The sequence below is a fragment of the Bos javanicus genome, chromosome 6, assembly GCF_032452875.1.
Source record: "Bos javanicus breed banteng chromosome 6, ARS-OSU_banteng_1.0, whole genome shotgun sequence".
Taxonomy (NCBI): domain Eukaryota; kingdom Metazoa; phylum Chordata; class Mammalia; order Artiodactyla; family Bovidae; genus Bos; species Bos javanicus.
In genome coordinates, this window is record NC_083873.1 from 115597672 (window position 1) to 115623440 (window position 25769).

General features: G+C 52.4%; 1 protein-coding gene across 3 annotated transcripts in view; it reads right to left on the reverse strand.

Moving 5' to 3' along the window:
- RGS12 (regulator of G protein signaling 12) overlaps positions 1-25769 on the reverse strand; it is a 115732-nt gene that overhangs the window by 19847 nt on the left and 70116 nt on the right. For all 3 annotated transcript variants that reach the window (XM_061420959.1, XM_061420958.1, XM_061420960.1), the window contains exons 5-6: positions 947-1116; positions 468-560 (exon numbers count right to left, since the gene is read on the reverse strand). In XM_061420959.1, coding sequence (XP_061276943.1) covers positions 468-560; positions 947-1116 — 263 coding nt within the window. The remainder of the gene's footprint in view (positions 1-467; positions 561-946; positions 1117-25769) is intronic.

Consider the following 25769-nt stretch of genomic DNA (forward strand, 5'->3'; position numbering starts at 1 on the left):
AAATCGGCTCCTCTCCAAGTTCTGTCAAAGGGCAATCCGAATGCTCAGAAGACCTGGGCTGGGGCTCCTGTCATGTGGTCCCCGTGGCGCCGAGCGTGGCGGGCAGAGGGCAGGCCGCCTCAGGGCAGGTCGCAGCGGGACCCAGCCCGCCCCACATGGCCTGCACGTGGCTGCCGAGACGGAAGCTCCTGGAAGGCACCCCCACCCCCAGATTCTCTCCCATTTCCCCTTCCACACTGGGCAGCAGGCAGTACACGTGCTGAGCTAAGTGTTAGGGCTCCAGGCATTTATGCAAGCTAAGTTTAGGCAAAATTAAATATCACATATATTAAGAAACATTCTGAAAGAAGCATTTTTTTAATCGTGTGAAAGTATTTGTGCATAGACTTTTCAGCCACACTAGGTGTGAACCTCTGCTGAAACCACCCGCCCTCCAACCCCCTCACGTCCCCGCCTGAGAAACCTACCTCCTTTTTGTCGTGTGCGGGAACATGGTTAAAGTATTCGCAGGCCTGCCAGAACAAAATGTTTTCTTCACTGAACTCCTTCCTTAGAAAATCCTAAGGAAAACACCATTGATTAACCGTCACACAGTCATCAGAAAAGGGCCAGTCAGCGGTGGGGGAACCTCCCCCTCCTGTGCTATCTCTTCCCCACTTTACTCTGATTTTCCCCCTTTGACAGAAACCAGAGGTGCCAAGCACCTCTCCAGAATTTCCCTGAATATAAACCCAAAGGCTGGGGACACCCGAGGAGCCGAGCATCCCTCCCGAAGGCAGGCCCGGCTCACAGGCAGCTGCTGAGGGTTCACGGAGGCCCTGACGCAGCAGAGAGAGGCTCCCTCTGACCCTGGAACTGAGTGTCCGGGGCTGAGGCAGGAGGAGGAGACGCTTGCCCTGCCTGGCCAGTCCTGCTCGAGGGGGTGCCTGCTGCCCATCAGACTCACAGAGAAGTAGCGAACGCCGAGCGGGTCCTGCAGAAGGCGCTCGAAAGACACGGCCCAGCTGGCCACTCTCCGCTCGCGCAGACGCCGGCAGCTCTGCACGCTGGGCAGGCTGGCATTGCTGCTCAGGCTGTGGTTGCTCACGCAGTCCTTCAGGTCGGCGCCAGTCAGCTCTGTGGGCCACACACACCTCGCTCACTGCGGCCCCTGCCCTCCCGCCCGCCGCCTCCCCAAGCCGTCCCCTCCAGGCGGGGGGGGAGCGCCCACGCTGCCGCCACGCTGTTCGGGCGCCCGGGGACGAGACGGAACGCGCCTCCTGAGGCAGAGGCGCACCCCGACAAGGGCGCCCCCGGGGTCGCGGCCGACCTGGCTGCGGGTGCCACAGGGAGGGAGCACTGAGTCCGCGCGGGGTCCCGAGGCGCCCGGGGCCGGGGCCGGGTGATGGTGGGCAGAGCAGAGGGCAGGGGGCACGGGCAGGTTCCCAGGACCCGGAGAGGCACGCACATCACTCAGCACGCCGCGGTGCCCAGCAGGGAGCAGGGCCCACGCACACAACCGCCTGGACCTGCTCTGCTGGAGCCCGACACACAGAACCCCGAGAGGAGAGCTCCGCTTCTGCATGTACTGACCGGAAACACACTCGCCACATGCACTGACACACTCACAGGCCGGCTCACACTCACACCCTGACAGACACTCAGGCCAGCTTACACACACACACTGACACACAGGCCAGCTCTCACACACACACTGATACACTCACAGTAGGCTCACACTCACACACACACACTGACACACTCACAGGCCGGCTCACACACATTCACGGACGCACTCACAGGCTGGCTCACACACACACACTCCCCACCCCTCCTCCCTGGGGCTGGAGTCCTGGAAGACTCCACGGCTCCACGGTTGACTGAACCTCAGAGACGCTCACCCCCTGAGTCAACCTCTCCTCCTGACACACTTCCCCACGTGTGCTTTATCAGATCTGGACAAAACCGCATGTGGAGGAGTGTGGAGGTCCGTGAGGACAACTACATAAGACAGAGGCAGGACCAGCCCCCCCCCCACCAATGCCAGACACGCTGCACACACGTCCTGAGCGGGGTGGGCGCGGCTGCTGCTGCAGGAGTGTCCACTCCACCCACAGGACACCCGGTCACAGGGAGCGCCGTGGGCCAGCGGTGGCCGCCTGGACAGTAATGGGGTGGGGCTCTCCCAGTGCGCTCCAGAACAAACCCCATGCGGACCAAAGATTCAGGCGTGAACGGTGAAGGCAGAGAAACACTGGAAGGGAGCACAGGAGAGCCCTCCGAAATGCCGAGTGAAGGCACCCAGAGCCGGGGGACAGACTCGGAGTCTCCGTGTGTGAGCACAGGCTGTGTGGTGCCAGCGCTGGCCGCGTGGGTGGGGGGCCCGAGGGACAAAGGCCAATCCCACGGTGAGCCGTCCCTGAGACGGGACGCACAGTGAGCACAGCCAACACGCGTCTGAGAACGCGGCTCGAGAGCAGACCGGGACGAGCTCTCCGCGCGCGCACTCAGGGTGTCCAAGTCTGCGACCCCGGGGACTGTAGCCCGCCAGGCTCCCCTGTCCATGGGATTCTCCAGGCAGGGATACTGGAGGGGGTTGCCATGCCCTCCTCCAGGGCATCTTCCTGGCCCAGGGGTCGAACCCGTGTCTCTTACGTCTCCTGCAATGGCAAGCGGGTCCTTTACCACCAGCGCCTCCGGGAAGCCCTACAACTTCTCATCTCAAAAGTTCTGCAACATGTGCGGTGATTCTTTTACAATATATACACATTTTGAACCATCATTGTACACCTGAAACAAAGCTGTCTGTCAACTACTCTCAACAAAATAAAGTCAATCTCAGTATGTAAAAAACACTGCAAGCGAAGTCAAAAGACAAGCAAGAAACTGGAAAATACAAGTAACACATTACACAGTTGAAGGACTAGTTTTCTGTATCTTTAAGAGCAACTAAACATCATAAGAAAAAAGATCAAGACGCCAAAGAAAAGTGGGAGAAGAGCATGGTCAGTCACTAGGCAGGAGCTTGGGAGGACCCCACCTCATGGGGCCAAAGCGACGGGAACATAGAGCCAGCGTCGGGGCGTGGGGGCTGAGCCGGGAGGCTCTCCTGCCACGCTCCACGCTGAGAAACGGCTGTCCTCACGAGACGAGCAGTCTTCCTGAAAATACGATGGACTGTCGGCACCGAGACGCTCTCCAGCTTTCCTCCCTTGAGGCCACGTGGCTGAGCTGAGAGCTGAGGGGTGCACAGACGGAAACCGACCTGAGAAAAGCCTTCCGTGAGGATGAGCCCGTGAAGACACACGGCTCACAGCTGGGGTGGCTGGGCGCCTGAGGGGCAGGACAGCCCCCAAGGCAGGGCCAGTGGGGCCGGGTGGCGGACACCCGAGCTGTGTGGGCTTCACCCTGGAGGGCAGTGATAAGCAAGGGAAGGGCAAGACGGCAGAAAATATTTCCAAACAAGGCAAATGACAAGGCTTAATCTCCAAAATAGAGAAGCAGCTCATACAACTCAACAGCAAACAACCCGATCGGAAAGTGAACAGAAGCCTAAGCAGACATTTCTCCACAGATGGTCTGCAGACGGCCTGGGGCTCATGAAAGTCCTCAGCATCACCATCAGGGAGATGCACGTCAAGATTACAGCAAGGTGTCACCTCACACAAGCAGCACAGCCACCATCAAGACGTCTACAAATGACAAACGCTGGAGCGGGTGTGGAGAAAGGGTGTGCTGGGAACGTGAACTGGCGCTAATGTTACGGAGAACAGACTGAACTCGGATTTGGAACGGCACGTGCACCCCTACGTTCACAGCAGCCAAGACACGGAGGCCGCCCGGGTGTCCTCTGACAGGCGCGCGGGCACAGAGGACGTGGCACACACACAGGGGAATATTATTCGGCCGCGAAAAGAACTAAATAATGTCATCTGTGGCAACGTGGATGGACCTAGAGGTCACGACACTAAGAGAAGTGAATGAGACAGACACACGCCGTGTGACGTCACTTACCACAGAGTCTACAGTGTGACACGCACGGACACAGGGGGCGGACACAGAGCACGGACACAGGGGGCGGACACAGGGGGCGGACACAGAGGACAGTCTTGCGCTTGCCAAGGGGGAGGGGTGGGGGTGAGTGGAGGGCTGGGGGAGCAGACGCAAGCTGCTACGTACAGGACACATAACATATGTGATACAAAGCACTGCACTCAGCGCGCCAGCAACTTTGGAAACCTCAGCAGTGGCCACAGAACTAGAAAAGGTCGGTTTTTAATTCCAATCCCAAAGAAAAGCAATGCCAAAGAATGCTCAGACTACCGCACAACTGCACTCATCTCGCACGCTAGCAAAGCAGTGCTCAAAATTCTCCAAGCCAGGCTTCAGCAGGACGTGAACCAAGAACTTCCAGATGTTCAAGCTGGATTTAGAAAAGGCAGAGGAACCAGACTGCCAACACCCACTGCATCATAGAAGAAGCAAGAGAATTTCAGAAAAACGTCTACTTCTGCTTCACTGACTATGCTAAAGCCTTTGACTGTGTGGCTCACAACAAACTGGAAAATTCTTAAAGAGATGAGAATACCAGACCACCTGACCTGCCTCCTGAGAAATCTGTAAGAGGGACAAGAAGGAACAGACTGGCTCCAAATTAGGAAAGGAGTACATCAAGGCTGTATATTGTCACCCTGCGTATTTAACTTATATGCAGAGTACATCATGTGAAATGCCAGGCTGGATGAAGCACAAGCTGAAATCAAGAACGCTGGGAGAAATATCAGTAATGTCAGATATGCAGACGACACCACCCTTACAGCAGAAAGCAAAGAGGAGCTAATGAGCCTCTTGATGAAAGTGAAAGAGGAGAGTGAAAAAGTTGGCTTAAAACTCAACATTCAAAAAATGAAGATCATGGCATCTGGTCGCATCACTTCATGGCAAATAGATGGGGAAACAATGGAAACAGTGACAGATTTTATTTTCTTGGGCTCCAAAATCACTGCAGGTGGTGACTGCAGTCATGAAATTAAGATGCTTGCTCCTTGGAAAAAAAGCTATGACAAATCTAGATAGCATATTAAAAAGCAGAGACATTTCTTTGCCAACAAAGGTCTGTAGAGTCAAAGCTATGGTTTTTCTAATGTATGGATGTGAGAGTTGGACCATAAAGAAAGCCAGGCACCAAAGAATTGATGCTTTTGAACTGTGGTGTTGGAGGAGACTCTTGAGAGCCCCTTCGACTGCAAGGAGATCCAGTCCTAAAGGAGATCAGTCCTGCATATTCATTGGAAGGAACGACGCTGAAGCTGAAGCTCCAATACTTTGACCACCTGATGCGAAAAGAGCCAGATGCTGGGAAAGATTGAGGGCAGGAGAAGGGGACGACAGAGGATGAGATGGTTGGATGGCATCACTGACTCAATCGACATGTGTTTGAACAAGTTCCAGGAGATGGAACAGGACTGGGAAGCCTGCTGTGCTGCAGTCCACGGGGTTGCAGAGTCGGACACGACTGAGCGACTGAGTAACAGTAACAAGAGACGTGTAGAGTGGGTAAACGGCGGGGCCGCCTGCACAGCGCAGAGGACTGTATCGATATCCCGTGACAAACCAGCGAGCGAGAGCATGTTTAAAAGAGAATGGACATGTGTGTGTGTGTGTGTGTGCGTGTGTATGTGTTGGTATGTGACTAAATCGCTTTGCTGTACAGCAGAAACCCATACAACATTGCAAATGAACTATACTTCAATAAAAAATATTGGAAAAAATCATCACATCTATGTTAAAAAATAAGACAAATAATAATAATAATAGTAACAGAAGGGACCTGGTCCTCCTGGCTGCCTGTGGAGAGGGGCCCTGAGCGCTGCCCTGGGAGAGGTGCGGCTGAGCGCACTGGTGGCCTGGACGGTGGGTGGGGAGGGGGCGCGGGCGGGGCTGAGAGGACTGCAGGCCTGGACCATGGGGAGGGGGGAGAGGTGGGCAGCAAGCCGCAGAGCAAGCAGCTGCACCCTTCAGCGTGAGAGCTTCTGCTTGTCAAACGCGAGACGTCTGGATTCCAACACGGAGCAGGCATGGAGCAGGCACACAGGGCGGGAGCGAGACAGGCGCGGGGCCCACGCTGCAGGTTTGTGGAGGGACTGAGGGAAGGAGAGGATGAACGCTGAATACATGTTGTAGGGGAAGATGACCCATACACTGACTCGTTTCTATTAAGACTTGGCAAATACGAATCAGTTTTTAGGACTCACAGATCAATAGCTGTCACTTTAAAAGTCTCATCGAGGGCTTCCCTGGTGGCCCGCGGTAAAGAATCCAGCTGCCAACACAGGAGACACAGGCTGGATCCATCCCAGATGCGGGAAGACCCACGTGCCTCAGAGCAGCTACAGAGCCTGAGGTCCAGAGCCCAGAGCTGCAGTTACGGAGCCCACGTGCGGCTCACCACAATGAGAGAAAGGCCAGCAGCCATAAAGACGCAGCACGGCCGAAAATAAATAAGATTAGTTTTAAAATTCTCATTGATAAAGACACTTTACAGTCAGAATAAAAGGAACCTCCTGGCCCCTTGGTGTGGACTCGGTGGGTCAGCGGTGCACTCTGGGGTCTGCCTTGCCGGACTCTTGGCGGGAGCTGGGCGGTCCCCGCGTGAGTCTTAGGGGTGCTGGCATCCTGCACAGGAAGATGGGGTAGGGGAGGGGTCGGGGAGGCTGGGGGGCTCTGCCTGCAGACAGAGCCCCCCCAGGAAGTCGCTTTGGCTGAAAACTCCTGCTCGCCTGAGGGGCGTGGGGACCCACAAGCTCAGAAAGGGGCCCCGCACCTGCACCGCCCCCATGAGCCCCTTCTTGGTCTGCAGGAGACACCCCCCTGCTGTGGGTTCTGGGACCCGAATGCCTGCTCCCTGGGTCTCAACTCTGGCACCGGGAGCTTGGAAGGTGGATGGCAGAGACCATGCAGGAGCACCCCAGGGCCAGGCCACGCCGCCCCCGTCTGCGGACCTCAGCCAGACCTCAGGGAGCCCGCACCCGCTTCAGAGGGGAGAACGAGACACCCCGGGCCCACACAGCGTGTGCGTACGGGTCTTGTCACCATAAGACCTCCTGGTGAGCCTTCGCGTGGGACCCGCCGGGCGGGTGCAGAGCCCCTTGGGATGACAAAACCCAAGCGCGTCCGTGTCCACAACACACACAAAGACCCCCTGGCCTTTGACATCCATTGTCAAATTCTGAATTTCATAATTCACAGCACCTTTCAACTCTCAACACACGGAAAACGATGCACATTTGTGGCAGGACTGCCCTTGAACACAAGTGAAATTCCTCCCAAGGCCAGGGTTCCCACCCCAACTCCAAGGCCAGTACAGTCTCCGGGGAGTCCGCTGTTTGGAAAACCCACAGGCATCCTCCAGCCCAAGGGGAAGACCCTGTGGCAGAGCCCGCCCTCCACCTCCCAGGCCCGTGGGAGAGCCCGCCTCCCGCCTCCCAGCCCAGCTTTAGAGACGCTGCCTGGGCTCTGTCCTCACTGTGTGTTTTTTTTCTCCCTTTCAATTAGTTTGAGTCAAAGAAACGCTTTCCTGGTGAGGAAGTTTACGAGGTCTGTCAAATTTGCTGAGAACGGGAACGCCACGACCCCTACATTGGCTGGATGAACACGCAGGTTACCCTCTGGCAAGTACCTTGAGGCCCGCCCCTGTATGAACGTTTCGTGGATAATTCTGTAACTCCAGGCCCTCTCCCATCATTATCTCGCCAGAATATCTCATCCACCTAACTTCCAGCACTGTAAAGACTTAAGTCCCAGCTCACGGTCAGGCTGTAGGCTTAATGGCCACCTGCCTGGGAGCCGACCCCCACCCCCGCACACATACCTGGAGCCCGCGCGGTCTGCCTGCCCCCGCCAACCACGACAGGGCGCAGACCAGAGGGACTTTACCTGGGCAGAGCTGATAAGAGCCACTGTGATGCCACTTAACCAAATACTTCCAACCATTCACCGCAAACCACCCCTCTGAATCCATACCAGGCTCAGCCGGCACAGCCCCTGGGGCCCCGGGCAAAGGCTGAGGCCACACACAGAGACATTGCTCCTGAGCTCGGCTCCCTGAGGAGGCAAGTTAGTGCACTTTCTCCAGAGATGCCCAGCCCCGGGCTGACAAGGGCGAGTCTCTCCCTTCAGCGAAGGGAGAAGGAGGCGCAGTACACTTAACACAAAGCCTCACAAAGACGCATCCATAATTCAGAGCAGACCTTTCGCCCGTGGCTGTGAGGAGCCTGAATTATTTAGCGGGCGGAGCAGCTCCCAAGGCTGCTCTCTGAGGCTGCAGGGCTGGAGCTGAAGCCCTGGGGCTTCGGGGAATCCTTTCTGTTAAACCAGCAGTGGTGAAGGGAAAACAGATGTTTCACAGTAAAACTCTCATTTCCCTATTAACAGAATTTCAGTCCCACAAACATGAAGCCTGTCTGTAATGAGAAGGTGACCACCCAAAGCTCACAGCGTCAGGAATGAGCCTTCCCTAGGTGATACGCAGCCAGCCCAGACTGAACCGCTTCTAAACCCTCAAGAGCACTGTGAGGTCAAAGCAGAGCACACGCGTGACTGCGGCGAAGGCTCTGTTTACCAACACGGGGTGGGGGGTCTGCTCCGGACTCTCGGATGGACGCTGCGGCATAAACTGGGCGACGCTCTGTTAAACAAGACGTCAAATCAATCTCAGCGTCCTCCAAGGGAACAATTCGGGAGAGGCTAGAAGGCCGCAGCCCAGCCCCCGGGGAGCCACCTTCCCAGCAAGCCCTTTCTGATCTCAAGTTTCCAAGGCGCGGCCATGTGCCAGCGAGGAGGCGGCAGAGCTCAGGAGGGCAGGTGCGGAGTCAGGCCGTGCCTGCCGTTTGTCCGAGGGCTCGGCCACAGGTATGGCTGACACCCCTGGGGACAGGACGCTGACTGAAGCACGGAAACACCTCCCCTGGCAGCCCTCCCTTAGGGCCACAGGTGCCACCCTGTGCGGGCAACTTTTTGTTCTGGTATAAATTAGAACTTGTGAGAGTTACAAAGACAGCAAATGGGCCCTTCTTGTGCCCTTCACCCCGATTCAGCGGCGTCTAGTCCTTCCCTGTTGGCTGTGTGACCTCTCCCCGATCCTGCTCACTCCCTCCCCTTCTTGTCTGAACACAAACGCTGGTAGCTCTTCCCAAACCGGAGATTAAGCTGGAGACAGCATACCTCTGGGCCCCTGAACACTTCAGTGTGAATTTCTAAAGAGCAGGACATTCCCTTTCGTAGCCAGAGCACAGCCATCAAAACTGCGGAAAGTCACACAGCGTGAGTCCCCGTTTCATCAACAAGGCCCTTTCTGGCTACTTCCCGGTCCAGGCTCCAAGTCAGTATTGCTCAGGGCTCGGGCCTCTTTAAAAGCTCCCGGCCCCTCTGTTCGCGAGACTCAGACGTGGGCCTGTTACGCGTGCACGGCCCTCAGTCTGGGCTGCCTGGTGTCCCCTGCTGGCCTGGCCAGTGCCCCGCGTGTGGGTTCTCCTTGCGTGTCTCTGCAGGAGGATGGGGGTCAGCCTATCGCAGGTGGCGCTGGCGCTGCTGGTCAGGGAGCCAGGCTTCTCCATGGTGGAGGCTCTCACATGGTGGACAGAGCCTGCTCCTGCATTTCAGCATCCAGGGGAGACTTCCTGAGGTCGCCGGTCCTCCTCCACTCAACTCTGCGAGAGCGTCCCTTCTCCCCACTTGCTACAGCTCATTCATCTACATCAGTATGCACTCAGCGGGCCTGTTTCATCCAACAGCATATAATCCACAAACACCTGACCTGTTTTTCTTTAATGCTCGGCCTTCCTTCGAGCTGGTGCTTGGTCCTTCTGGTAAGTCCTCGGCATGCACCGAGCGCCTCCTTATTTTCTGGTAGAAGACACGCGTGCGGGGCTTATTTCGTTCTTTCCCTGCTCCAGCCCAGGAAATCAGTCTTTGCTCCTAGGAACCTAGTTCCTTTCACTGAGGAGTGGTGTTTAGACACCGAGATCTGGACACAAGGGCTACTCATTGCTGCTGGGGAGTTTCATTGCTTCCTGGTCCTTCCAGCAGACAGACCTAAGAAATACTAACACACATACCCACACGTGCCTATGATACACAGTTCAGTTCAGTTCAGGTCAGTCACTCAGTCATGTCCGACTCTTTGTGACACCACGGACTGCAGCACACCAGGCTTCCCTGTCCATCACCAACTTCCAGAGTTTACTCAAACTCACGTGCATCAAGTTTGGTGATGCCATCGAACCATCTCATCCTTTGTCACCCCCTTCTCCTCCCGCCTTCAGTCTTTCCCAGCATCAGGGTCTTTTCTAATGAGTCAGTTCTTCCCATCAAGTGGCCAAAGTATTGGAGTTTCAGCTTCAGCATCAGTCCTTCCAATGAATATTCAGGACTGATTTCCTTTAGGATGGACTGGTTGGATCTCCTTGCAGTCCAAGGGTCTCTCAAGAGTCTTCTCCAACACCACAGTTCAAAAGCATCAATTCTTCAGTGCTCAGCTTTCTTTATAGTCCAACTGTCACATCCATACATGACCACTGGGAAAACCACACCCTTGACTAGACAGACCTTTGCTGGCAAAGTACCATCTCTGCTTTCTAACATGCTGTCTAGGTTGGTCACAGCTTTCCTTCTGGGTGAACACACAGGGGCACATCTGTTTGTTCGTTTCTACGTGCTCACATCCACTGAAGCCACGAGTTCACAGTGACAGCTCAAGCTCCAACCCAACGCCAGGACATTCTCCTTTGCCGGTTCTGTAACTCCGTCCCAGCAGTGGAGAGCTGGGCTCCCATGATTCTTGGTGTATTTACTCATTTGCTGGAGCACACAAAACGTACTTTAAGAACCGATAAACACACGCTTGCCAAAAACTAAACCAGTAATGAGAGTTCGGTCTTCCTTTACAGTTTTTGAGATAAGATCCACGTACAGTGAAATGTAGTCTTGGGCGCAGGACTCTGAGAGTTTTAACGTCACATCATTTACTTTTTAAAGCCTGTGCTTGCCAGTGAACTGGTCCACCCTCCAAACCGACCAGACCTTGAGAATACCTGCCACACGGTCCTGCAACAGTGCACCTTGGCTCTGGGGGACCTGGGGGAGACTCGCACCCACGCTGGTCACTGTGGCTCTGGGCGGCATCGCGTGATACGCTGCATGGACTTGAGTATCGTTACGCCTTGGTTTCCCTTATTAGGGAAAAAATGAACAACTACAGGGCTTGGGCCAAGAGTAGATCTTTACACCGTGCATCCAAATATTGAGAAAACGTCAAAGAAGCTAAAGCACTGTTAGTAAGACTCTTCAGATGACCTGGAAGGCCAGCATGGACTCAGAATTCTGAGCCATGCCCGAGTCCCGCACAGGGAGGTGGAGGCCCGGAAGGGCTGCCTGCCCTCAGCCCAGCCCTCCCTCCCCCCGCCCCACCCTCATCAGCCGCGTGCTCACGTCTGCCCCGTCCTGCCCAGGCCCTGCAGCAGGCACCCGGAGCGTGTTTGCTTCAGTCCCCAGCTGCAGCCCTGGTATGCTTTATAGATGTAAAGACGCAGCCCGTCTTTCCTCGAAGAAACCGCACAGGCAACCCCCGTGAGTGGCCAGGCCACTGGGGAGGAAGAGGACACGGGTAAGAACGGGCAGGACGGACCTCAGGCCGTGTCCTGCTTGACCTGGTGCAGCCTCGGGCAGGCGGCCCAGCTCCTCTCGGTGAAAGGCCTGCCCCTGTTTAGAGCCCTGCTGACAATTAGAAGGGGTGCAGCATCCTTGCGTGTACCTGCCAGGGCCACCAGACGCGTGGCCACACGGCAGAAACCTACATCTGAGACCCTCCTGGGGTCAACATCAGAGAAGTCGAGTTATAACTATTCTGGCAGAGCAAAGCAGCACAAACTCCCTGGGTCTGAAATGACACAAGTCCTTCTGGAGACTGAAATGCCAAGCAGATGGGGGTGAGACGCCGGGAGAGCTCGCGAGGCCGCGAGTGGGCAGAACGGCAACCAAAAAGGGGCAGCGTGGGAAGTGGGGTGATGCGGAGGGGACGCTGTCGCTTGTCACGTTGAGGGCCCAGGACGCGAGGCGCGGAGATGGCAGCCGCGGCCGCACATGGCTGCCCACTAACCGGCACCTGACCACAGAGGGCCCCCAGGACTCATGAACAAGAGACAGGGGCGCTTTTCAAAGAGGAGCCCTAGGCAATTTCGTTGATTTGAATGGAAAAACTTACATTATTCACTTATAAATTATTTTGTGAAGTTAATGTATTTCATTTCAGTGATTAAAATCATACACTCCATGAAGACCTCCCTTCATTCAGGTGCCAAGGGCCACACATGAAGCTTAGACCCCCCTGCTGTGTCCTGACCCTGTCTGCAGGCCACTGTTCAATGCAGAAGCCCAGGGACCCCAACTGGGGGCCCCACAAGGGAGACTCAAGCCGGGTGCTGACCCCACGCTCAACTGAGGCACAGAGACCGCAGTCACGGCTGGGCCCGGGTTTGCACGGAGACCATGTCACTGGGCACCAGGTGCCCCCCAGGACAGGGGCCGGCGGGCGGGCCAGCAGAGAGGGAAAAGGGTCCAGGCCGTGGGTCACCCGGGTGCCCGGGGCAGGCGCCCCCCAGGACAGGGGCCGGTGGGCAGGCCAGCAGAGAAGGAAAAGGGTCCAGGCTGCAGGTCACCGGGTGCCCGGGGCAGGCGCCCCGGCCCCGCAGGGAGGGCGCTGAGTGCAGAGGAGCCACTGAGACAAGGAGAGGCTGGCTCTCGCCTCAGGTGCAGCCTGCACAGCTCTGACCCGGGCTCTGGGACAGTTAGATTTCACAAAACCTCAATAATGAAGGCAATACGTCAGGTGCAAAACTAGACAACACTTGCGGCTTTTATGTGGTTTTCAGATGAAGCAATCAGATTTAAAAAGTCATTTATCCCAGGCTCACAAAATCTGGTCACCAGGCTGGCTCCTGCTCCATGGGGTCTTCAGGCCCCATGTCCCGCTCCCCCCGCCCCCGACCCGGGGAGGCAGGCAGCTCTCCTGCCCCTTCTCCTGCGGGAGGTGGTGCTGACGATGCGTGAGCGTCCCAAAGCCCCCGCCAGCAGCCTGGCTGTCTCCAGTGGGCGGAGCTAAGGCAGAGGTGACCCACACTGAGGTAGCACCTACGCAGGGAGCGGTCTGCAGTCTTCAAAAGCAGCATGAGTGTGAAAAGCAAGGGCAGAAGGAGGAACTCTTCTCCTGGAGGAGACAGAAAAACCACGGCCAGTAAAAGCAAAGTGTGATTCTGAACTGGATCCTTTTACTGTAGAGTTGAAATTTACCACGGATTGGTGGAATGAATAGACAGAGGACAAGATCACAGGAATGTATCGGCATTAAGTTCATAATTTCAACAGTTGTATTTTGATTTTACAAGAAAATGTATTCCTCTGGAATACTTTAATACTCTAAAGTATTCAAGATGATAGCGTATCATATCAGCAACTTACTTTCAAATGGTATAGGAGAAGTTCTTTGTGCTACGGCTGCAAATTTTGAGTCTGATATAGTTTCAGACTAAAAAAATAATTTACATGGTGCAAAAAAATAAAGATTAAAGTGCCCACCTGGCAGGTGTGCCCTCTCTCCCCTCACTGGCCCTGGGGATCACTCAAGCCTAACTCTTCCATGGAATAAGTCAAGATCGGGGCTCCACCACACCAGGAACCAACCATTCTTCACGCTGCCATCCTAAAACTGCACGGGACACTAAGATGGACATTTCAACATATATTTGTTCAAAGTCTGCTTTGTGGCAAGCTACGTCTGAGGAGCAGGAGTCTCCAGCCCAGCTCTACCTGACACAGCTGAGTCCTGGACAAAGCGCCCCGACTCCTCCTGGCTGGGCAGGGCGCTCTCCCTTCTGTAACGCGCAGTCATCAGTCAGCTCAGTCGCTCAGTCGTGTCCGACTCTTTGTGACCCCATGAACTGCAGCACGTGAGGCTTCCCTGTCCACCACCAACTCCCGGAGCTTGCTCAAACTCAGGTCCATCGAGCCAGTGATGCCATTCAACCATCTCATCCTCTGTCATCCCCTTCTCCTCCTGCCTTTAATCTTTCCCAGTGTCAGAGTCTTCTCTAATGAGCTGGCTCTTTGCATCAGGTGGCCAAAGTATTAGAGCTTCAGCATCAATCCCTCCAATGAATATTCAGGACTGGTTTCCTTTAGGATTAACTGGTTTGATCTCCTTGATGTCCAAGGAACTCTCAAGGATCTTCTCCAACACAGTTCAAAAGCATCAATTCTTCAGCGCTCAGCTTTCTTTCCAATTCTCACATTCCCACAGGACTACTGGAAAAACCATAGCTCTGACTCTACAGACCTTTGTTGGCAAAGAAGTATCTCTGCTTTTTATTATGCTTTCTAGGTTTGTCATAGCTTTTCTTCCAAGGAGCAACTGTCTTTTGATTTCATGGCTGCAGTCACCACCTGCAGTGATTTTGGAGCCCAAGAAAATAAAATCTGTCACTGTTTCCATTGTTTCTTCATCTATTTGCCATGAAGTGATGCAACCATGATCTTAGTTTGTTGAATGCTGAGTTTTAAGCCAGTTTTTTCACTCTCCTCTTTCACCTTCATCAAGAGGCTCTTTAGTTCTTCGCTTTCTGCCATAAGTGTGGTGTCGTCTGCGTATCTGAGGTTATTGATATTTCTCCTGGCAATCTTGATTCCAGCTTATGCTTCCTCCAGCCCGGCATGTTGCATGATGTACTCTGCATAGAAGTTAAATAAGCAGGGTGACAGTACACAGCCTTGACATACTCCTTTCTCAATTTGGAACCAGTCCTTTGTTCCATGTCTGGTTCTAACTGTTGGCTCCTGACCTGCATACAGGTTTCTCAGGAGGCAGGTAAGATGGTCTTTTATTCCCATCTCTTGAAGAATCTTCCATAGTTTGTTGCAATCTACACAGTCAAAAGCTTTAGCTTTAGCTTTTTAGTCAATGAAGAAGTAAATGTTTTTCTAGAACTCTCTTGCTTTTTCAATGATCCAGTGGATGTTGGCAATTTGATCTCTGTTTCCTCTGCCTTTTCTAAATCCAACTTGAACATTGGGAAGTTCATGGTTCACATATTGCTGAAGCCTAGTTTGGAGAATTTTGAGCATTACTTTGCTAGCGTGTGAGATGAGTGCAATTGTGTGGTAGTTTGACATTCTTTGGCATTGCCTTTCTTTGGGATTGGAATGAAAAATGACCTTTTCCAGTCCTGTGGCCACTGCTGAGTTTTCCAAATTTGCTGGCATATTGAGTGCAGCACTTTCACAGCATCATCTTTTAGGATTTGAAATAGCTGAGCTGGAATCCCATCACGTCCACTAGCTTGGTTTGTAGTGATGCTCTCTAAGGCCCACTTGACTTCACATTCCAGGATGTCTGGCTCTAGGTGAGTGATCATAGTATCATGATTATCTTACTCGTGAAGATCTTTTTTGTATAGTTCTTCTGTGTATTCTTGCCACCTCTTCTTAGTATCTTCTGCTTCTATTAGGTCCATACCATTTCTGTCCTTTATCGAGCCCATCTTTGCATGAAATGTTCCCTTGGTGTCTCTAATTTTCTTGAAGAGATCTCTAGGCTTTCCCATTCTATTGTTTTCCTCTATTTCTTTGCACTGATCACTGAGGAAGGCTCTCCTTGCTATTCTTTGGAACTCTGCATTCAGATGCTTATATCTTTCCTTTTCTCCTTTGCCTTTTGCCTCTCTTCTTTTCTCAGCTATTTGTGAGGCCTCCTCAGACAACCATTTTGCCTTTTTGCATTTCGTTTTCTTGGGGATGGTTTTGATCACAGCCTCCTGTACATTACGAACCTCCATCCACAGCCGGGTACTAATGGCATAGGATGCTGCCAAAACTCCTCAACCAGGCCGCTGGACCATTCTGTAAACCCACAGCAGTCACTGTACACAGGCATCGTAACAATACTGCGACAAGGGTCTTCCCTGGCGGCCCAGTGGTTAAGACTCCGCCCTGTGGAAAACAAGGGAATTCCAGAAAAACATCTACTTCTACTTCATTGACTACACTGAAGCCTTTGATTGTGTGGATCACAATAAACTGTGGAAAATGCTTAGAGACAGGAATACCAGACCACCTGACCCGCCTCCTGAGAAAACTGCACAGAAGCAGCAGAACTGTACACGGAACAACAGACTTGCTGAAAACTGGGAGAGGAGCACAAGGCTATATGCTGTCCCCTGCTTATTTAACTCACATGCAGAGTACACCATGCAAAACATCAGCTGGATGAAGCATAGCTGGAGTCCAGACGCAAGAAGTATCAACAGCCTCAGACACGCAGATGACACCGCTACAATGGCAGAAAGCAAAGAGGAACTAAAGAGCCTCTTGATGAGGGTGAAAGAAGAGAGTGAAAAAGCTGGTTTAAACAACATTCAAAAAAAAAAAAAAACCTAAGATCACGGCATCCAGTCCCATCACTTCATGGCAAACGAATGGGGAAAAAGTGGAAACAGTGACAGATTTTCTTGGGCTCCAAGATCACTGCAGATGGTGACTGCAGTCATGAAATTAAAAGACACGCACTCCTTGAAGGAAAGCTATGAGAAATCTAGGCAGCGTATTGAAAAGCAGAGACATCACTTTGCCAAAGCTGTGTTTTTTTCAGTGGTCATGTAAGGATGTGAGGGCTGGACCAAAAATAAGGCTGAGCACCAAAGAATTGATGCTTTTGAACTGTGGCTGGAGAAGACTCTTGAGAGTCCCTTGGACTGCAAGGAGATCCAACCAGTCCGTGCTAAAGGAGATCAGTCCCGAACATTCATTGGAAGGACTGATGCTGAAGCTGAAACTCCAGTACTTTGGCCACCTGACAGGAAGAGCTGACTCACTGGAAAAGACCCTGATGCTGGGCAAGACTGAAGGCAGGAGGAGAAGGGGACGACAGAGGATGAGACGGTTGGATGGCATCACGGACTCGATGGGCATGAGTTTGAGCAAAGTCCAGGAGATGGTGAAGGACAGGGAAGCCTGGTATGCTGCAGTCCATGGGGTCACAAAGAGTTGGACACGACTGAGTGACTGAACTACAAGATATTATGTACAACACGGGATACAGCCAATGCTTTGTGATAACTATAAATGGTGTATATCCTTTAAAAATTATGAATGAGTGCATTGTACACCTGTAATATATAATATTGTAAATCAACTATATTTCAATTAAAAAAATAGAATGGGGGCTTAATTTTATCAGATACTCCCTTTAGTCTCTATTGTGATAATCATATAGTCTTACCCCTTTAATCTATTTGTACAACACAATCTGCCCATGTGACTGTGATATTACCTTGAAAGTTGAAAGTTAAGCTGAAAGTTAAGTCGTTCAGTCGTGTCCGACTCTTTGTGACCCCGTGGACTGTAGCCCACCTGGCTCTTCCGTCCATGGGATTCTCCAGGCAGGAATACTGGAGTGGGTTGTCATTTCCTTCTCTGGGGGATCTTCCCGACCCAGGGATCGAACCCAGGTCTCCCGCATTGCAGGTAGATGCTTTAACCTCTGAGCCACCAGGGAAGCCCGTGTGATATTACCTTACTGAAATGTAAATCCCATGAAGGCAGGGACTTTGTTCACCAATATATCCCCAGTGCACAAAACAATTTTTAGAAGAAAGTAGGAGCTCTAAAAATAACTGTTGAATGGATGAATCGGATGCATTAGTATAAAGTTATTCATAGAATTTTCTTGTAACTTCACTTCTCTGTTGTATTTGATGTCATCTTTGTCTTCTTTCTTCTTCATTCTTGATATATTTTCCCTCTTTTCCTTGGTCATACTTACTGAAGACTTCTTTTTTTGTCTGATCAGTTATATACCGTTTGTTTTGTTTGCCGTTTTGTTAATTTCTAATTTATCCTTATTATTTCCTTAATCTTAATTTGAGTTTGTTATGCTTTCCCCACCTTATGTTTTTATGTTGAAAGCTTACTTCCTATATCTTCCAACTTTTCTTTTTTATAATATATATATTTAATACTACAAAATTTTCTCTGAAAACCACTTTGACTATATTCAATGGTGTTAATGTACAGCACTGTAATTATTAAACAGTTCTAAACTGTATTATAATTTCCATTTTAATTTTCTCCTTGACCCATGGATTATTTGGAAATATAGTTTTAAACTTTAAAACATACAGATTATTTTGTATTGTCTTTTTTTCCACTGGCTTCTATTTAATTACTGGAGAAGGCAGTGGCACCCCACTCCAGTACTCTTGCCTGGAAAATCCCATGGACGGAGGAGCCTGGTGGGCTGCAGTCCATGAGGTCGCTAAGAGTTGGGCACGACTGAGTGACTTCACTTTCACTTTTCACTTTCATGCATTGGAGAAGGAAATGGCAACCCACTCCAGTGTTCTTGCCTGGAGAATCCCAGGGACAGGGAGCCTGGTGGGCTGCCGTCTATGGGGTCGCACAGAGCCAGATACAGCTGAAGCAACTTAGCAGCAGCAGCAGCAGCAGCTGTTTAATTACACTGCTGATAGTAGATGTGACCTGTATGCTATAAACATATTTTTAATTGGTAGGAACTGCACTTCTGGAGTAGAATATTATCAACTTTGGTAAATACGCCATGTGCCTTTGGAGAAAAAAGTATATTCTCTACTGGGTGTAATATACATGTGTGTGTGTGTATAAAATGTAATACATGTGTGTATGTATATAAGTTGTCTGAAATACCCTGTGGTCTAATTCCATTTCTTAGTTTCTGGAAACTACGCGTAGCATAGCACAGCCTTCCCCTAAGAATACTGGTCCATGTTTATTGTAGTCCATCTAACTTTGTTGATAAGTGAGAGACTCTTTATTTTTGGTGCATATTGCCTGCTTTGTTCTTTTTATAGGTTTTTAACTTGAATTATTTTGTGTGATGTTATTATCGCCATACCAATATTCTCTTTTCTTAGAATCTACACAAGAAAAAGATTAATTTCATTTAATTTTTTCAATCTTCCTGTGTGTTTTAATTTTGAATTTTAAACAATCTAAACGGAGAGCTTTTCTCCTCTGAGGCCGTTTCCTCCTTCCATTTGCCCTGTGTCCTGTCCTGGGTTCTTCTCTCTGCCTAGTCCTTCTAGGAAGTCTTATTCCCTCCTAGAGCCACTCCCACCGGAAATGCAGTGAAGACAGCAGCAGGGACTCTAACATAAACTGGCGGCTCCTAATCACGTGCGTGCTGCTCCAAGGGCCTCGCGGTTCCCGCAGTGACTCTGCACAGCGGTCCCGGTGCCCAAATCACAGAGGCCTGAGCCGCCCCACTCGAGCTCGCTGCGCGTCCCCAGCCGCCCTCCACTGCCCACTGATCGCGCATGTTTGGGCCTCGTCTTTTCTCATGACCTCCCACCACTCAAGCCTCCCACAGCACTAAACCCGCCCGCCGACTGAAAACCCCCAGCTCACACTTCCAGGCCCGACCGCTTCTAGCATCCGCACTTACCCACCCCACTCTCAACACCACGGTCCCATCTGGAGTCTGAGAAGCATCTCCAGAGTCACAGGTCCAGAGCGGAGCGTGTCTCCCTGCCCCGTTCCCGTTTCTCCCGGGCCTGCCCCCTCGCCCCGCCGACGCTGTCACCGCTGTCCGTGGAGGTCTCGCGGGCACAGCACCATCCTCTCCAGGGCTCCGCAGCCCCAGCGCTCCTTCTCGGCTTCTTCCTGGCTCCTCCCACCCCCAGACTCATACCAGGGATCCCCTCAGTCCACCGGCTGGGGCTCGGCTCCGCTCCCACACGCAGGCCCCTGGTCCGACCAGGCCCCGCCGCCCAGCTCGGCAAGTGTCCCAGCGCCTGTGGGCAGCAGACCAGCCCAGCCATCAGCAGAGGCAGACACGGCCTGTCCACTGGCCTCTCTTGGATAACTGGTCACCTTACACGCAAGTCCCCACAAAGCCTTATATGCTACAAGACTCTCCCTCCCTCCTCTGAACAACCGCGTGTCTGAGGGCGACACACGGGCCCGAAGTCAGCTCACTTCCTGCCGGTTTTAGATAGGGTAGAGGCTAAGTCATCTAAAAGGGATGGCTTTTTAAAAGGCAAACACACCCAGCCAGATTTAGCATTTACTCCTGCGGGAATGACCTGAAGATTTTTAGAAAACAAGACAGAATGAAGATCACAAAGGTACGGCCACAAAACATAAAACCCAGCTGTCCTAATATCAGCGTGGCTTTTGCCACCATTGCCAGCGAAAGCATCACACGAATTCCAGAAGTCCTGTGTCTCCACCAGCCCAGACAGAAGAAAGGTGAGTCTGGAAAACCGCCGGCAACCCACTAATGGCTCCAAAACGTGCAAATCAGTGCCGCGCGTCTCAAGACTACACAAGCAGACCTCTGAGTGCAGGCAGACGGCGTAAGCACGACACAAGGTGCTGATCCAACAACAGAGCAACCAGCGGGTCAGAGGCCAGGAACAGACCACAGACGGGGCCACCCGACAGACGCCACGCCTGCTCGGCGGGGAGAGGCTCGCCTTTGCCACAGATGAAACTGGGCCACCAGCTTCACAGGGAAAATGAAGCCCGTCCCCTAATTCACACCATACAAAAATCAGATGGCCAGAGGTTTCACCGTAAAAGATAGAACCTTCATGGTTTCACCTTCATGGTCTTGGGAAGGACAACCGCTGCTCTAAAGGATATAAAAGCATCAGAAGAAAAGGAAAGTGATGAGAAACTCACAGTTATCAAAAGAGCGTGAGGAGACTGAACAGCAAGCTGCAGGGAGCTCACCCGAGCATACGAGCCCAACGTGAGAATCAGTCCCAGGACATGTGTCAGCACTGCCCACAAACCAGTAAGGAAAGGCAGATGGTCCATGAGGAAAATGCGCAGAGGCCCTGCTCGGGCACTTCATAAGAGAGGACAGGCCGGTACCAGCAAGACATGAACGCTGCTCAACCCACCCGTCGTCACAGCCCTGCAAGCTAAACCAGAACCCAGCGCCGTCCATCTCCAGGAGGGTGCGCAAATTCACGTCCACTGAGTCAGTGATGCCATCCAACCATCTCATCCTCTCATCCCCTTCTCGTCCTGCCTTAATCTTTCCCAGCATCAGGGTCTTTTCCAATGAGTCAGGTCTTCACATCAGGTGGCCAAAGTATTGGAGCTTCAGCATCATCATCAGCCCTTCTAAAGAATATTCAGGACCAATCTCCTTTAGGATGGACAGGTTGGAGCTCCTTGCAGTCCAAGGGATTCTCAAGAGTCTTCTCCAGCACCATAGTTCAAAAGCATCAATTCTTCAGTGCTCAGCTTTCTTTATAGTCCAACTCTCACATCCATACACGACCACTGGAAAAACCATAGCTTTGACTATGCAGACTTTGTTGGCAAAGTGATGTCTCTGCCTTTTAATATACTGTCCAGGTTTGTCACAGTTTTTCTTCCAAGCAGCAATGTCTTTTAATTTCACGGCTGCGGTCACCGTCTGCAGTGATTCTGGAGCCCAAGGAAATAAAGTCTGTCGCTGCTTGTGCTTTTCCTCCTGTTTGCCATGAAGTGACGAATGTAAAACGTAACCGTGTGTGACATTTGATCACCGGCTGTCAGATACTCTCCTTCCTAGATGTGTTACCTACATTTTATAAATCCAAACTGGCCAAGCTGGCGACTCAGGTCACGAGTGAGGGCGCCCTGCGTGTGCCCCGAGCTCCCGTGGTCGGTGGGGGTCGCTACACAGACCCTGACCTGTCCAGGAGGGGCTGGCGCTGCCCCGAGGAGGGGGACGGAGCCTGGAGTGGGCTGGGGCGGGGGCGCTGGCTCCACGTGCCCTGCAGCCTCCTGCCACCAGCAGGACACACGCCGGGAGCCCGGCCAGGCCTGTCCGCCCCATGTTCAGCCACATCTCCACTGTCGGCTCCTGACGGGAACTCGTCGTTGGTGTTGGCAGATTGCAGGAAGCAGGAAACCACGCCAGGTTTGGACTGTCAGGCTTTGCTGCTCTTAAACCTTTGAATGGAAGCTCTGAGCACCTCACACGGGGATGGGAGAGAGGACCAGCTCTCTCCTGGGCCAGAAGGAGCCACACGCCAGCAGGGCTCCAGGCTGCAGTGAGGAGGCAGGAGTGACAAGGTGTGAGGTGTCCTGAGAGCTCGTGACCACAGCCCGGCATCACCGGAGTCCCCACACCTCAGCATCACCATCCACAGACCAACCCAGCACCTAACTACGCCTCTGCTCTCTCCACAGGGTGCTGGACAAGCCAGAAATCCCCTGAGGGGGTGGGCCCCCAGTTCCCTCCTGTCAGAGGAAGGGCAGTTCCTGGGCCCCCTGGGGTCTCTGGAGAGACACTCCTCCGTATTCTGGGAGACTTCAGCGCTCACTATGAAAGTCAGGAACAGCACGAACGAGGGGGCTGCAGGCCGGGTGGCTGCCCTCACTCCCAGGAGCTGATCGCCTGCAGTCGTCCTGGGCTGTGCCTGAGCTCTGCCTCCGGGAGGGCAACGCTGCGGCCTGCCGGCGCCGGTCCACAGAAGCTCAGAGCTCGTGGGGCTCCGGGGCTGGGTTGTGTGATCATCGCGGGGTGCTCAGTGCCAAGCTGGGCGGTGGACACGCCAAGGACAGGCTGCGGGTATGAGCCTGGGTTCTCTGGGTGGCGAGGCTCACTCTTACACTACAGGTAATGGGAAGTCACTGAAGCTCTTTGTGCAGGGAAGTGTCATGACCTGAGGTTTGCTCTGAATTTTATAGGCTGTCATGAGAAGTCTGTATCTGGCTAAGACAGAGTAACTGAGACAGGACTTCCCCTCCTGCCGGTGACATGTCACTACAAAACGAGGCAAGACACACGCAACGATGGCTTTCAAAGTCTGGACTCTGGTTTCTGGTGGAAATCAACATGGCGAGCCCTGAGCTGCCCGCTGTCTGCCAGGAGGCACTTTCCACACGTCTGCACAGGGAAGGGGAGCTCACGGAGATCACAGCTCTTCACTCAGCAGAAGAGACCAGAGAGCAGGGTTAGGCCAGGCCAGGATTCACAGGTGCCAGGAGGAAAGAGCAGTGGAGAAAGCAATCTGGGAGACCCGAGTCTGTTGCTGAATTCTAAGCCGTGCGCACACAGGATGCAGCCCTGGGAGGCCAGGAACAGCACAGCTGGGAGCTGCAGACTTCGTGCTCCCAGAACTCGCCCAGGTTTTGAGATTTCTGAGTCCCCAGTAGCTCTGGCTGAATACCTGGCCTTCGAAGGAGACTCCACATGTGTCAGCCGTAAGTAGTGGGGCTAAGCTTAGAGTGAAAGCTACTTTAGATCTGTCCTTTTAAAAAGCCTAAAAACAAGCCTCAAAGGGATAAAGCCAATCCCCAAGTAGCCTGACAGCCAGCTAAATCAAACCCCCACGCTCTTCAAAGGAGGATAACAAAATTGAACACCCACTGGAAAATCACTAGCCAAGGAAAGATGCAGAAATGAGAGCCACACCCAGGGGGAAAATCAGTCAGTAGAACAGACCCATGAAGGACAGCAAGGATGAGTCTGCAGATACAGACTTGAAGACACTCTGAGATGCTGTAAACGTGCTCAAGAGTTTAAAGGAAAGCATGAACTTATGAGGAGGGAAGTGAAGGGTTACACAAGGTCAGAGAAGGACTGCTGGAAATAGAAAACCAACCTCTGAAGCAAGAGTCCCCAGGAGGGAACCAATGGCATATTAAACACTGAAGAAGAGATCAGCGAGCCCAGAGCAAAAGAAACTATGAGACATGAAGCACATGGAGAAGAAAAAAGGCTGAAACTGAGCAAGCCCCAGTGGCCTGCAAGAAAAGCCCAAGCCCCCAGAGCTGGAGAAGAACGAACAATCTCTGACCCTCAATGCACCCCAAGTGGCAGGCACACAAGACCCACCCAAGACTCTCCATAATTAAGCTGCTGAAGGTCAGCAAAAGGGAAAACCTTACAAGTAGAGGAGGCAGACCCAGAGGCATCCACTCTCTCCTCACAACCACAAAAGCGCCCAGAGAGCCCTGGAGACAAGCCACCGAGCCCTCCCCAACTTCAGGGTCAGCTTTTAGATCTCTTCCCCTCAATGACTTGGGCAAATCAGATTTTCAACCCAATCTGTGTGATACTTTCTCTCAGCAACTCCACACGTATTCTCCTGATAAAAATGTCAGACCACGTTGAAGGTTCTTGGGTAGAGACCTTCAAGCATTTAAACCAATATTAATTATTTTAGTAAACTCTTCACTGAAGTGGAACACGTACCCCGAAAGGACACAAACCCTGAGTGAACACTCGTGTGAGGGGGGAGCTCAGGCTGCGTGCGGGGGGAGGGCTGCAGGGTGACCACTCCCGACGGGACACGCGGCCGCTAAGCCATCCTCACACTGCTCTTCAAGCCACGGCTCCCTAGGAGACGCCGCCCCTCGGCAATCGAACGGACCATCCCTTGCAGCGGAAGGACACACACCCAGGTCCAGGCAGGGCCTCTGAGGAAGGACGGGGAGTGGACAGGAGGGACACAGAGCGGACCATCTCCACGGTAACTGCAGCATCGAGCAAGAAAGGCCTCAGGCAAACACACCCGAGTGTCAGCCAGCAGGGCTTCTGGGGCGAAGGTATGAGGTCACTGGTTTATGACTTCTGAACTTCTGTTTGCTGGAAACAGTATAAATAATTACTAATAAAAACTCTCTAGCAGAACTGGAAAGAAGCACATTGCAAAGAATCTTGGCAGAAATCAAGATTCTATGCTTCTAAAAGCGAAAATCTAAGTCTGACTCATATTTATAAAATACTTAGTACTTCAAACCCTATAAATACACTATGTTACTCTGGATATAATTTTTAGGTTCAAAGCAAACCATAAGGAATGTGACATATTAAACCAAAATAAAGACGTCTGCTTTAAACAACCCCTCTCACACAGCAAATTACAAATTACCATTCCATCTCTACTATTTAGCAAACATTTTTGAAAATGAGCAATTAGGCTGCACTATTTTTCTGACGAGGAAAATATGAGTTCACCAGAATTCTACGCAAATCCTACCATGGCACTACCCTGGAACCTTTACATCCAGAATTCTACGCAAATCCTACCGTGGCACTACCCTGGAACCTTTACAACCAGAACTCTACGCAAATCCTACCGTGGCACTACCCTGGAACCTTTACAACCAGAACTCTACACAAATCCTACCATGACACTACCCTGGAACCTTTACAACCAGAATTCTACGCAAATCCTACCATGGCACTACCCTGGAACCTTTACAACCAGAACTCTACACAAATCCTATCATGACACTGCCCTGGAACCTTTACAACCAGAACTCTACGCAAACCCTACAGTGGCACTACCCTGGAACCTTTACAACCAGAACTCTACGCAAATCCTACCATGGCACTACCCTGCACAAATCCTACCATGGCACTGCCCTGGAACCTTTACATCAGTCTTTCTCTTTTGTAATGCTCGAGAATGCAAATTCATTTGCACAAACAAAAGAGGCTGTAGTACCTGACATTCTGAAGAAGCGGGCAGTTTAACTCCCTCGGCTATTAACAGGCATGCAGGCCTCGCTGCCAGGCCCGCCACAAGAGGCCAGGAAGCAGCCTGGCCACAGGGCTCGCTGCTGCCCGCCACCCACCAGGCAGGGGAGGAGATGTCGTGAGTGAAGACGAGACACAGACAGAGGCTCCAGCCCGTGAGCTTCCCTCCAGCTGTGGTCCTGCTGCACGCATGTCACTGGGCTGGGGGCAGGCG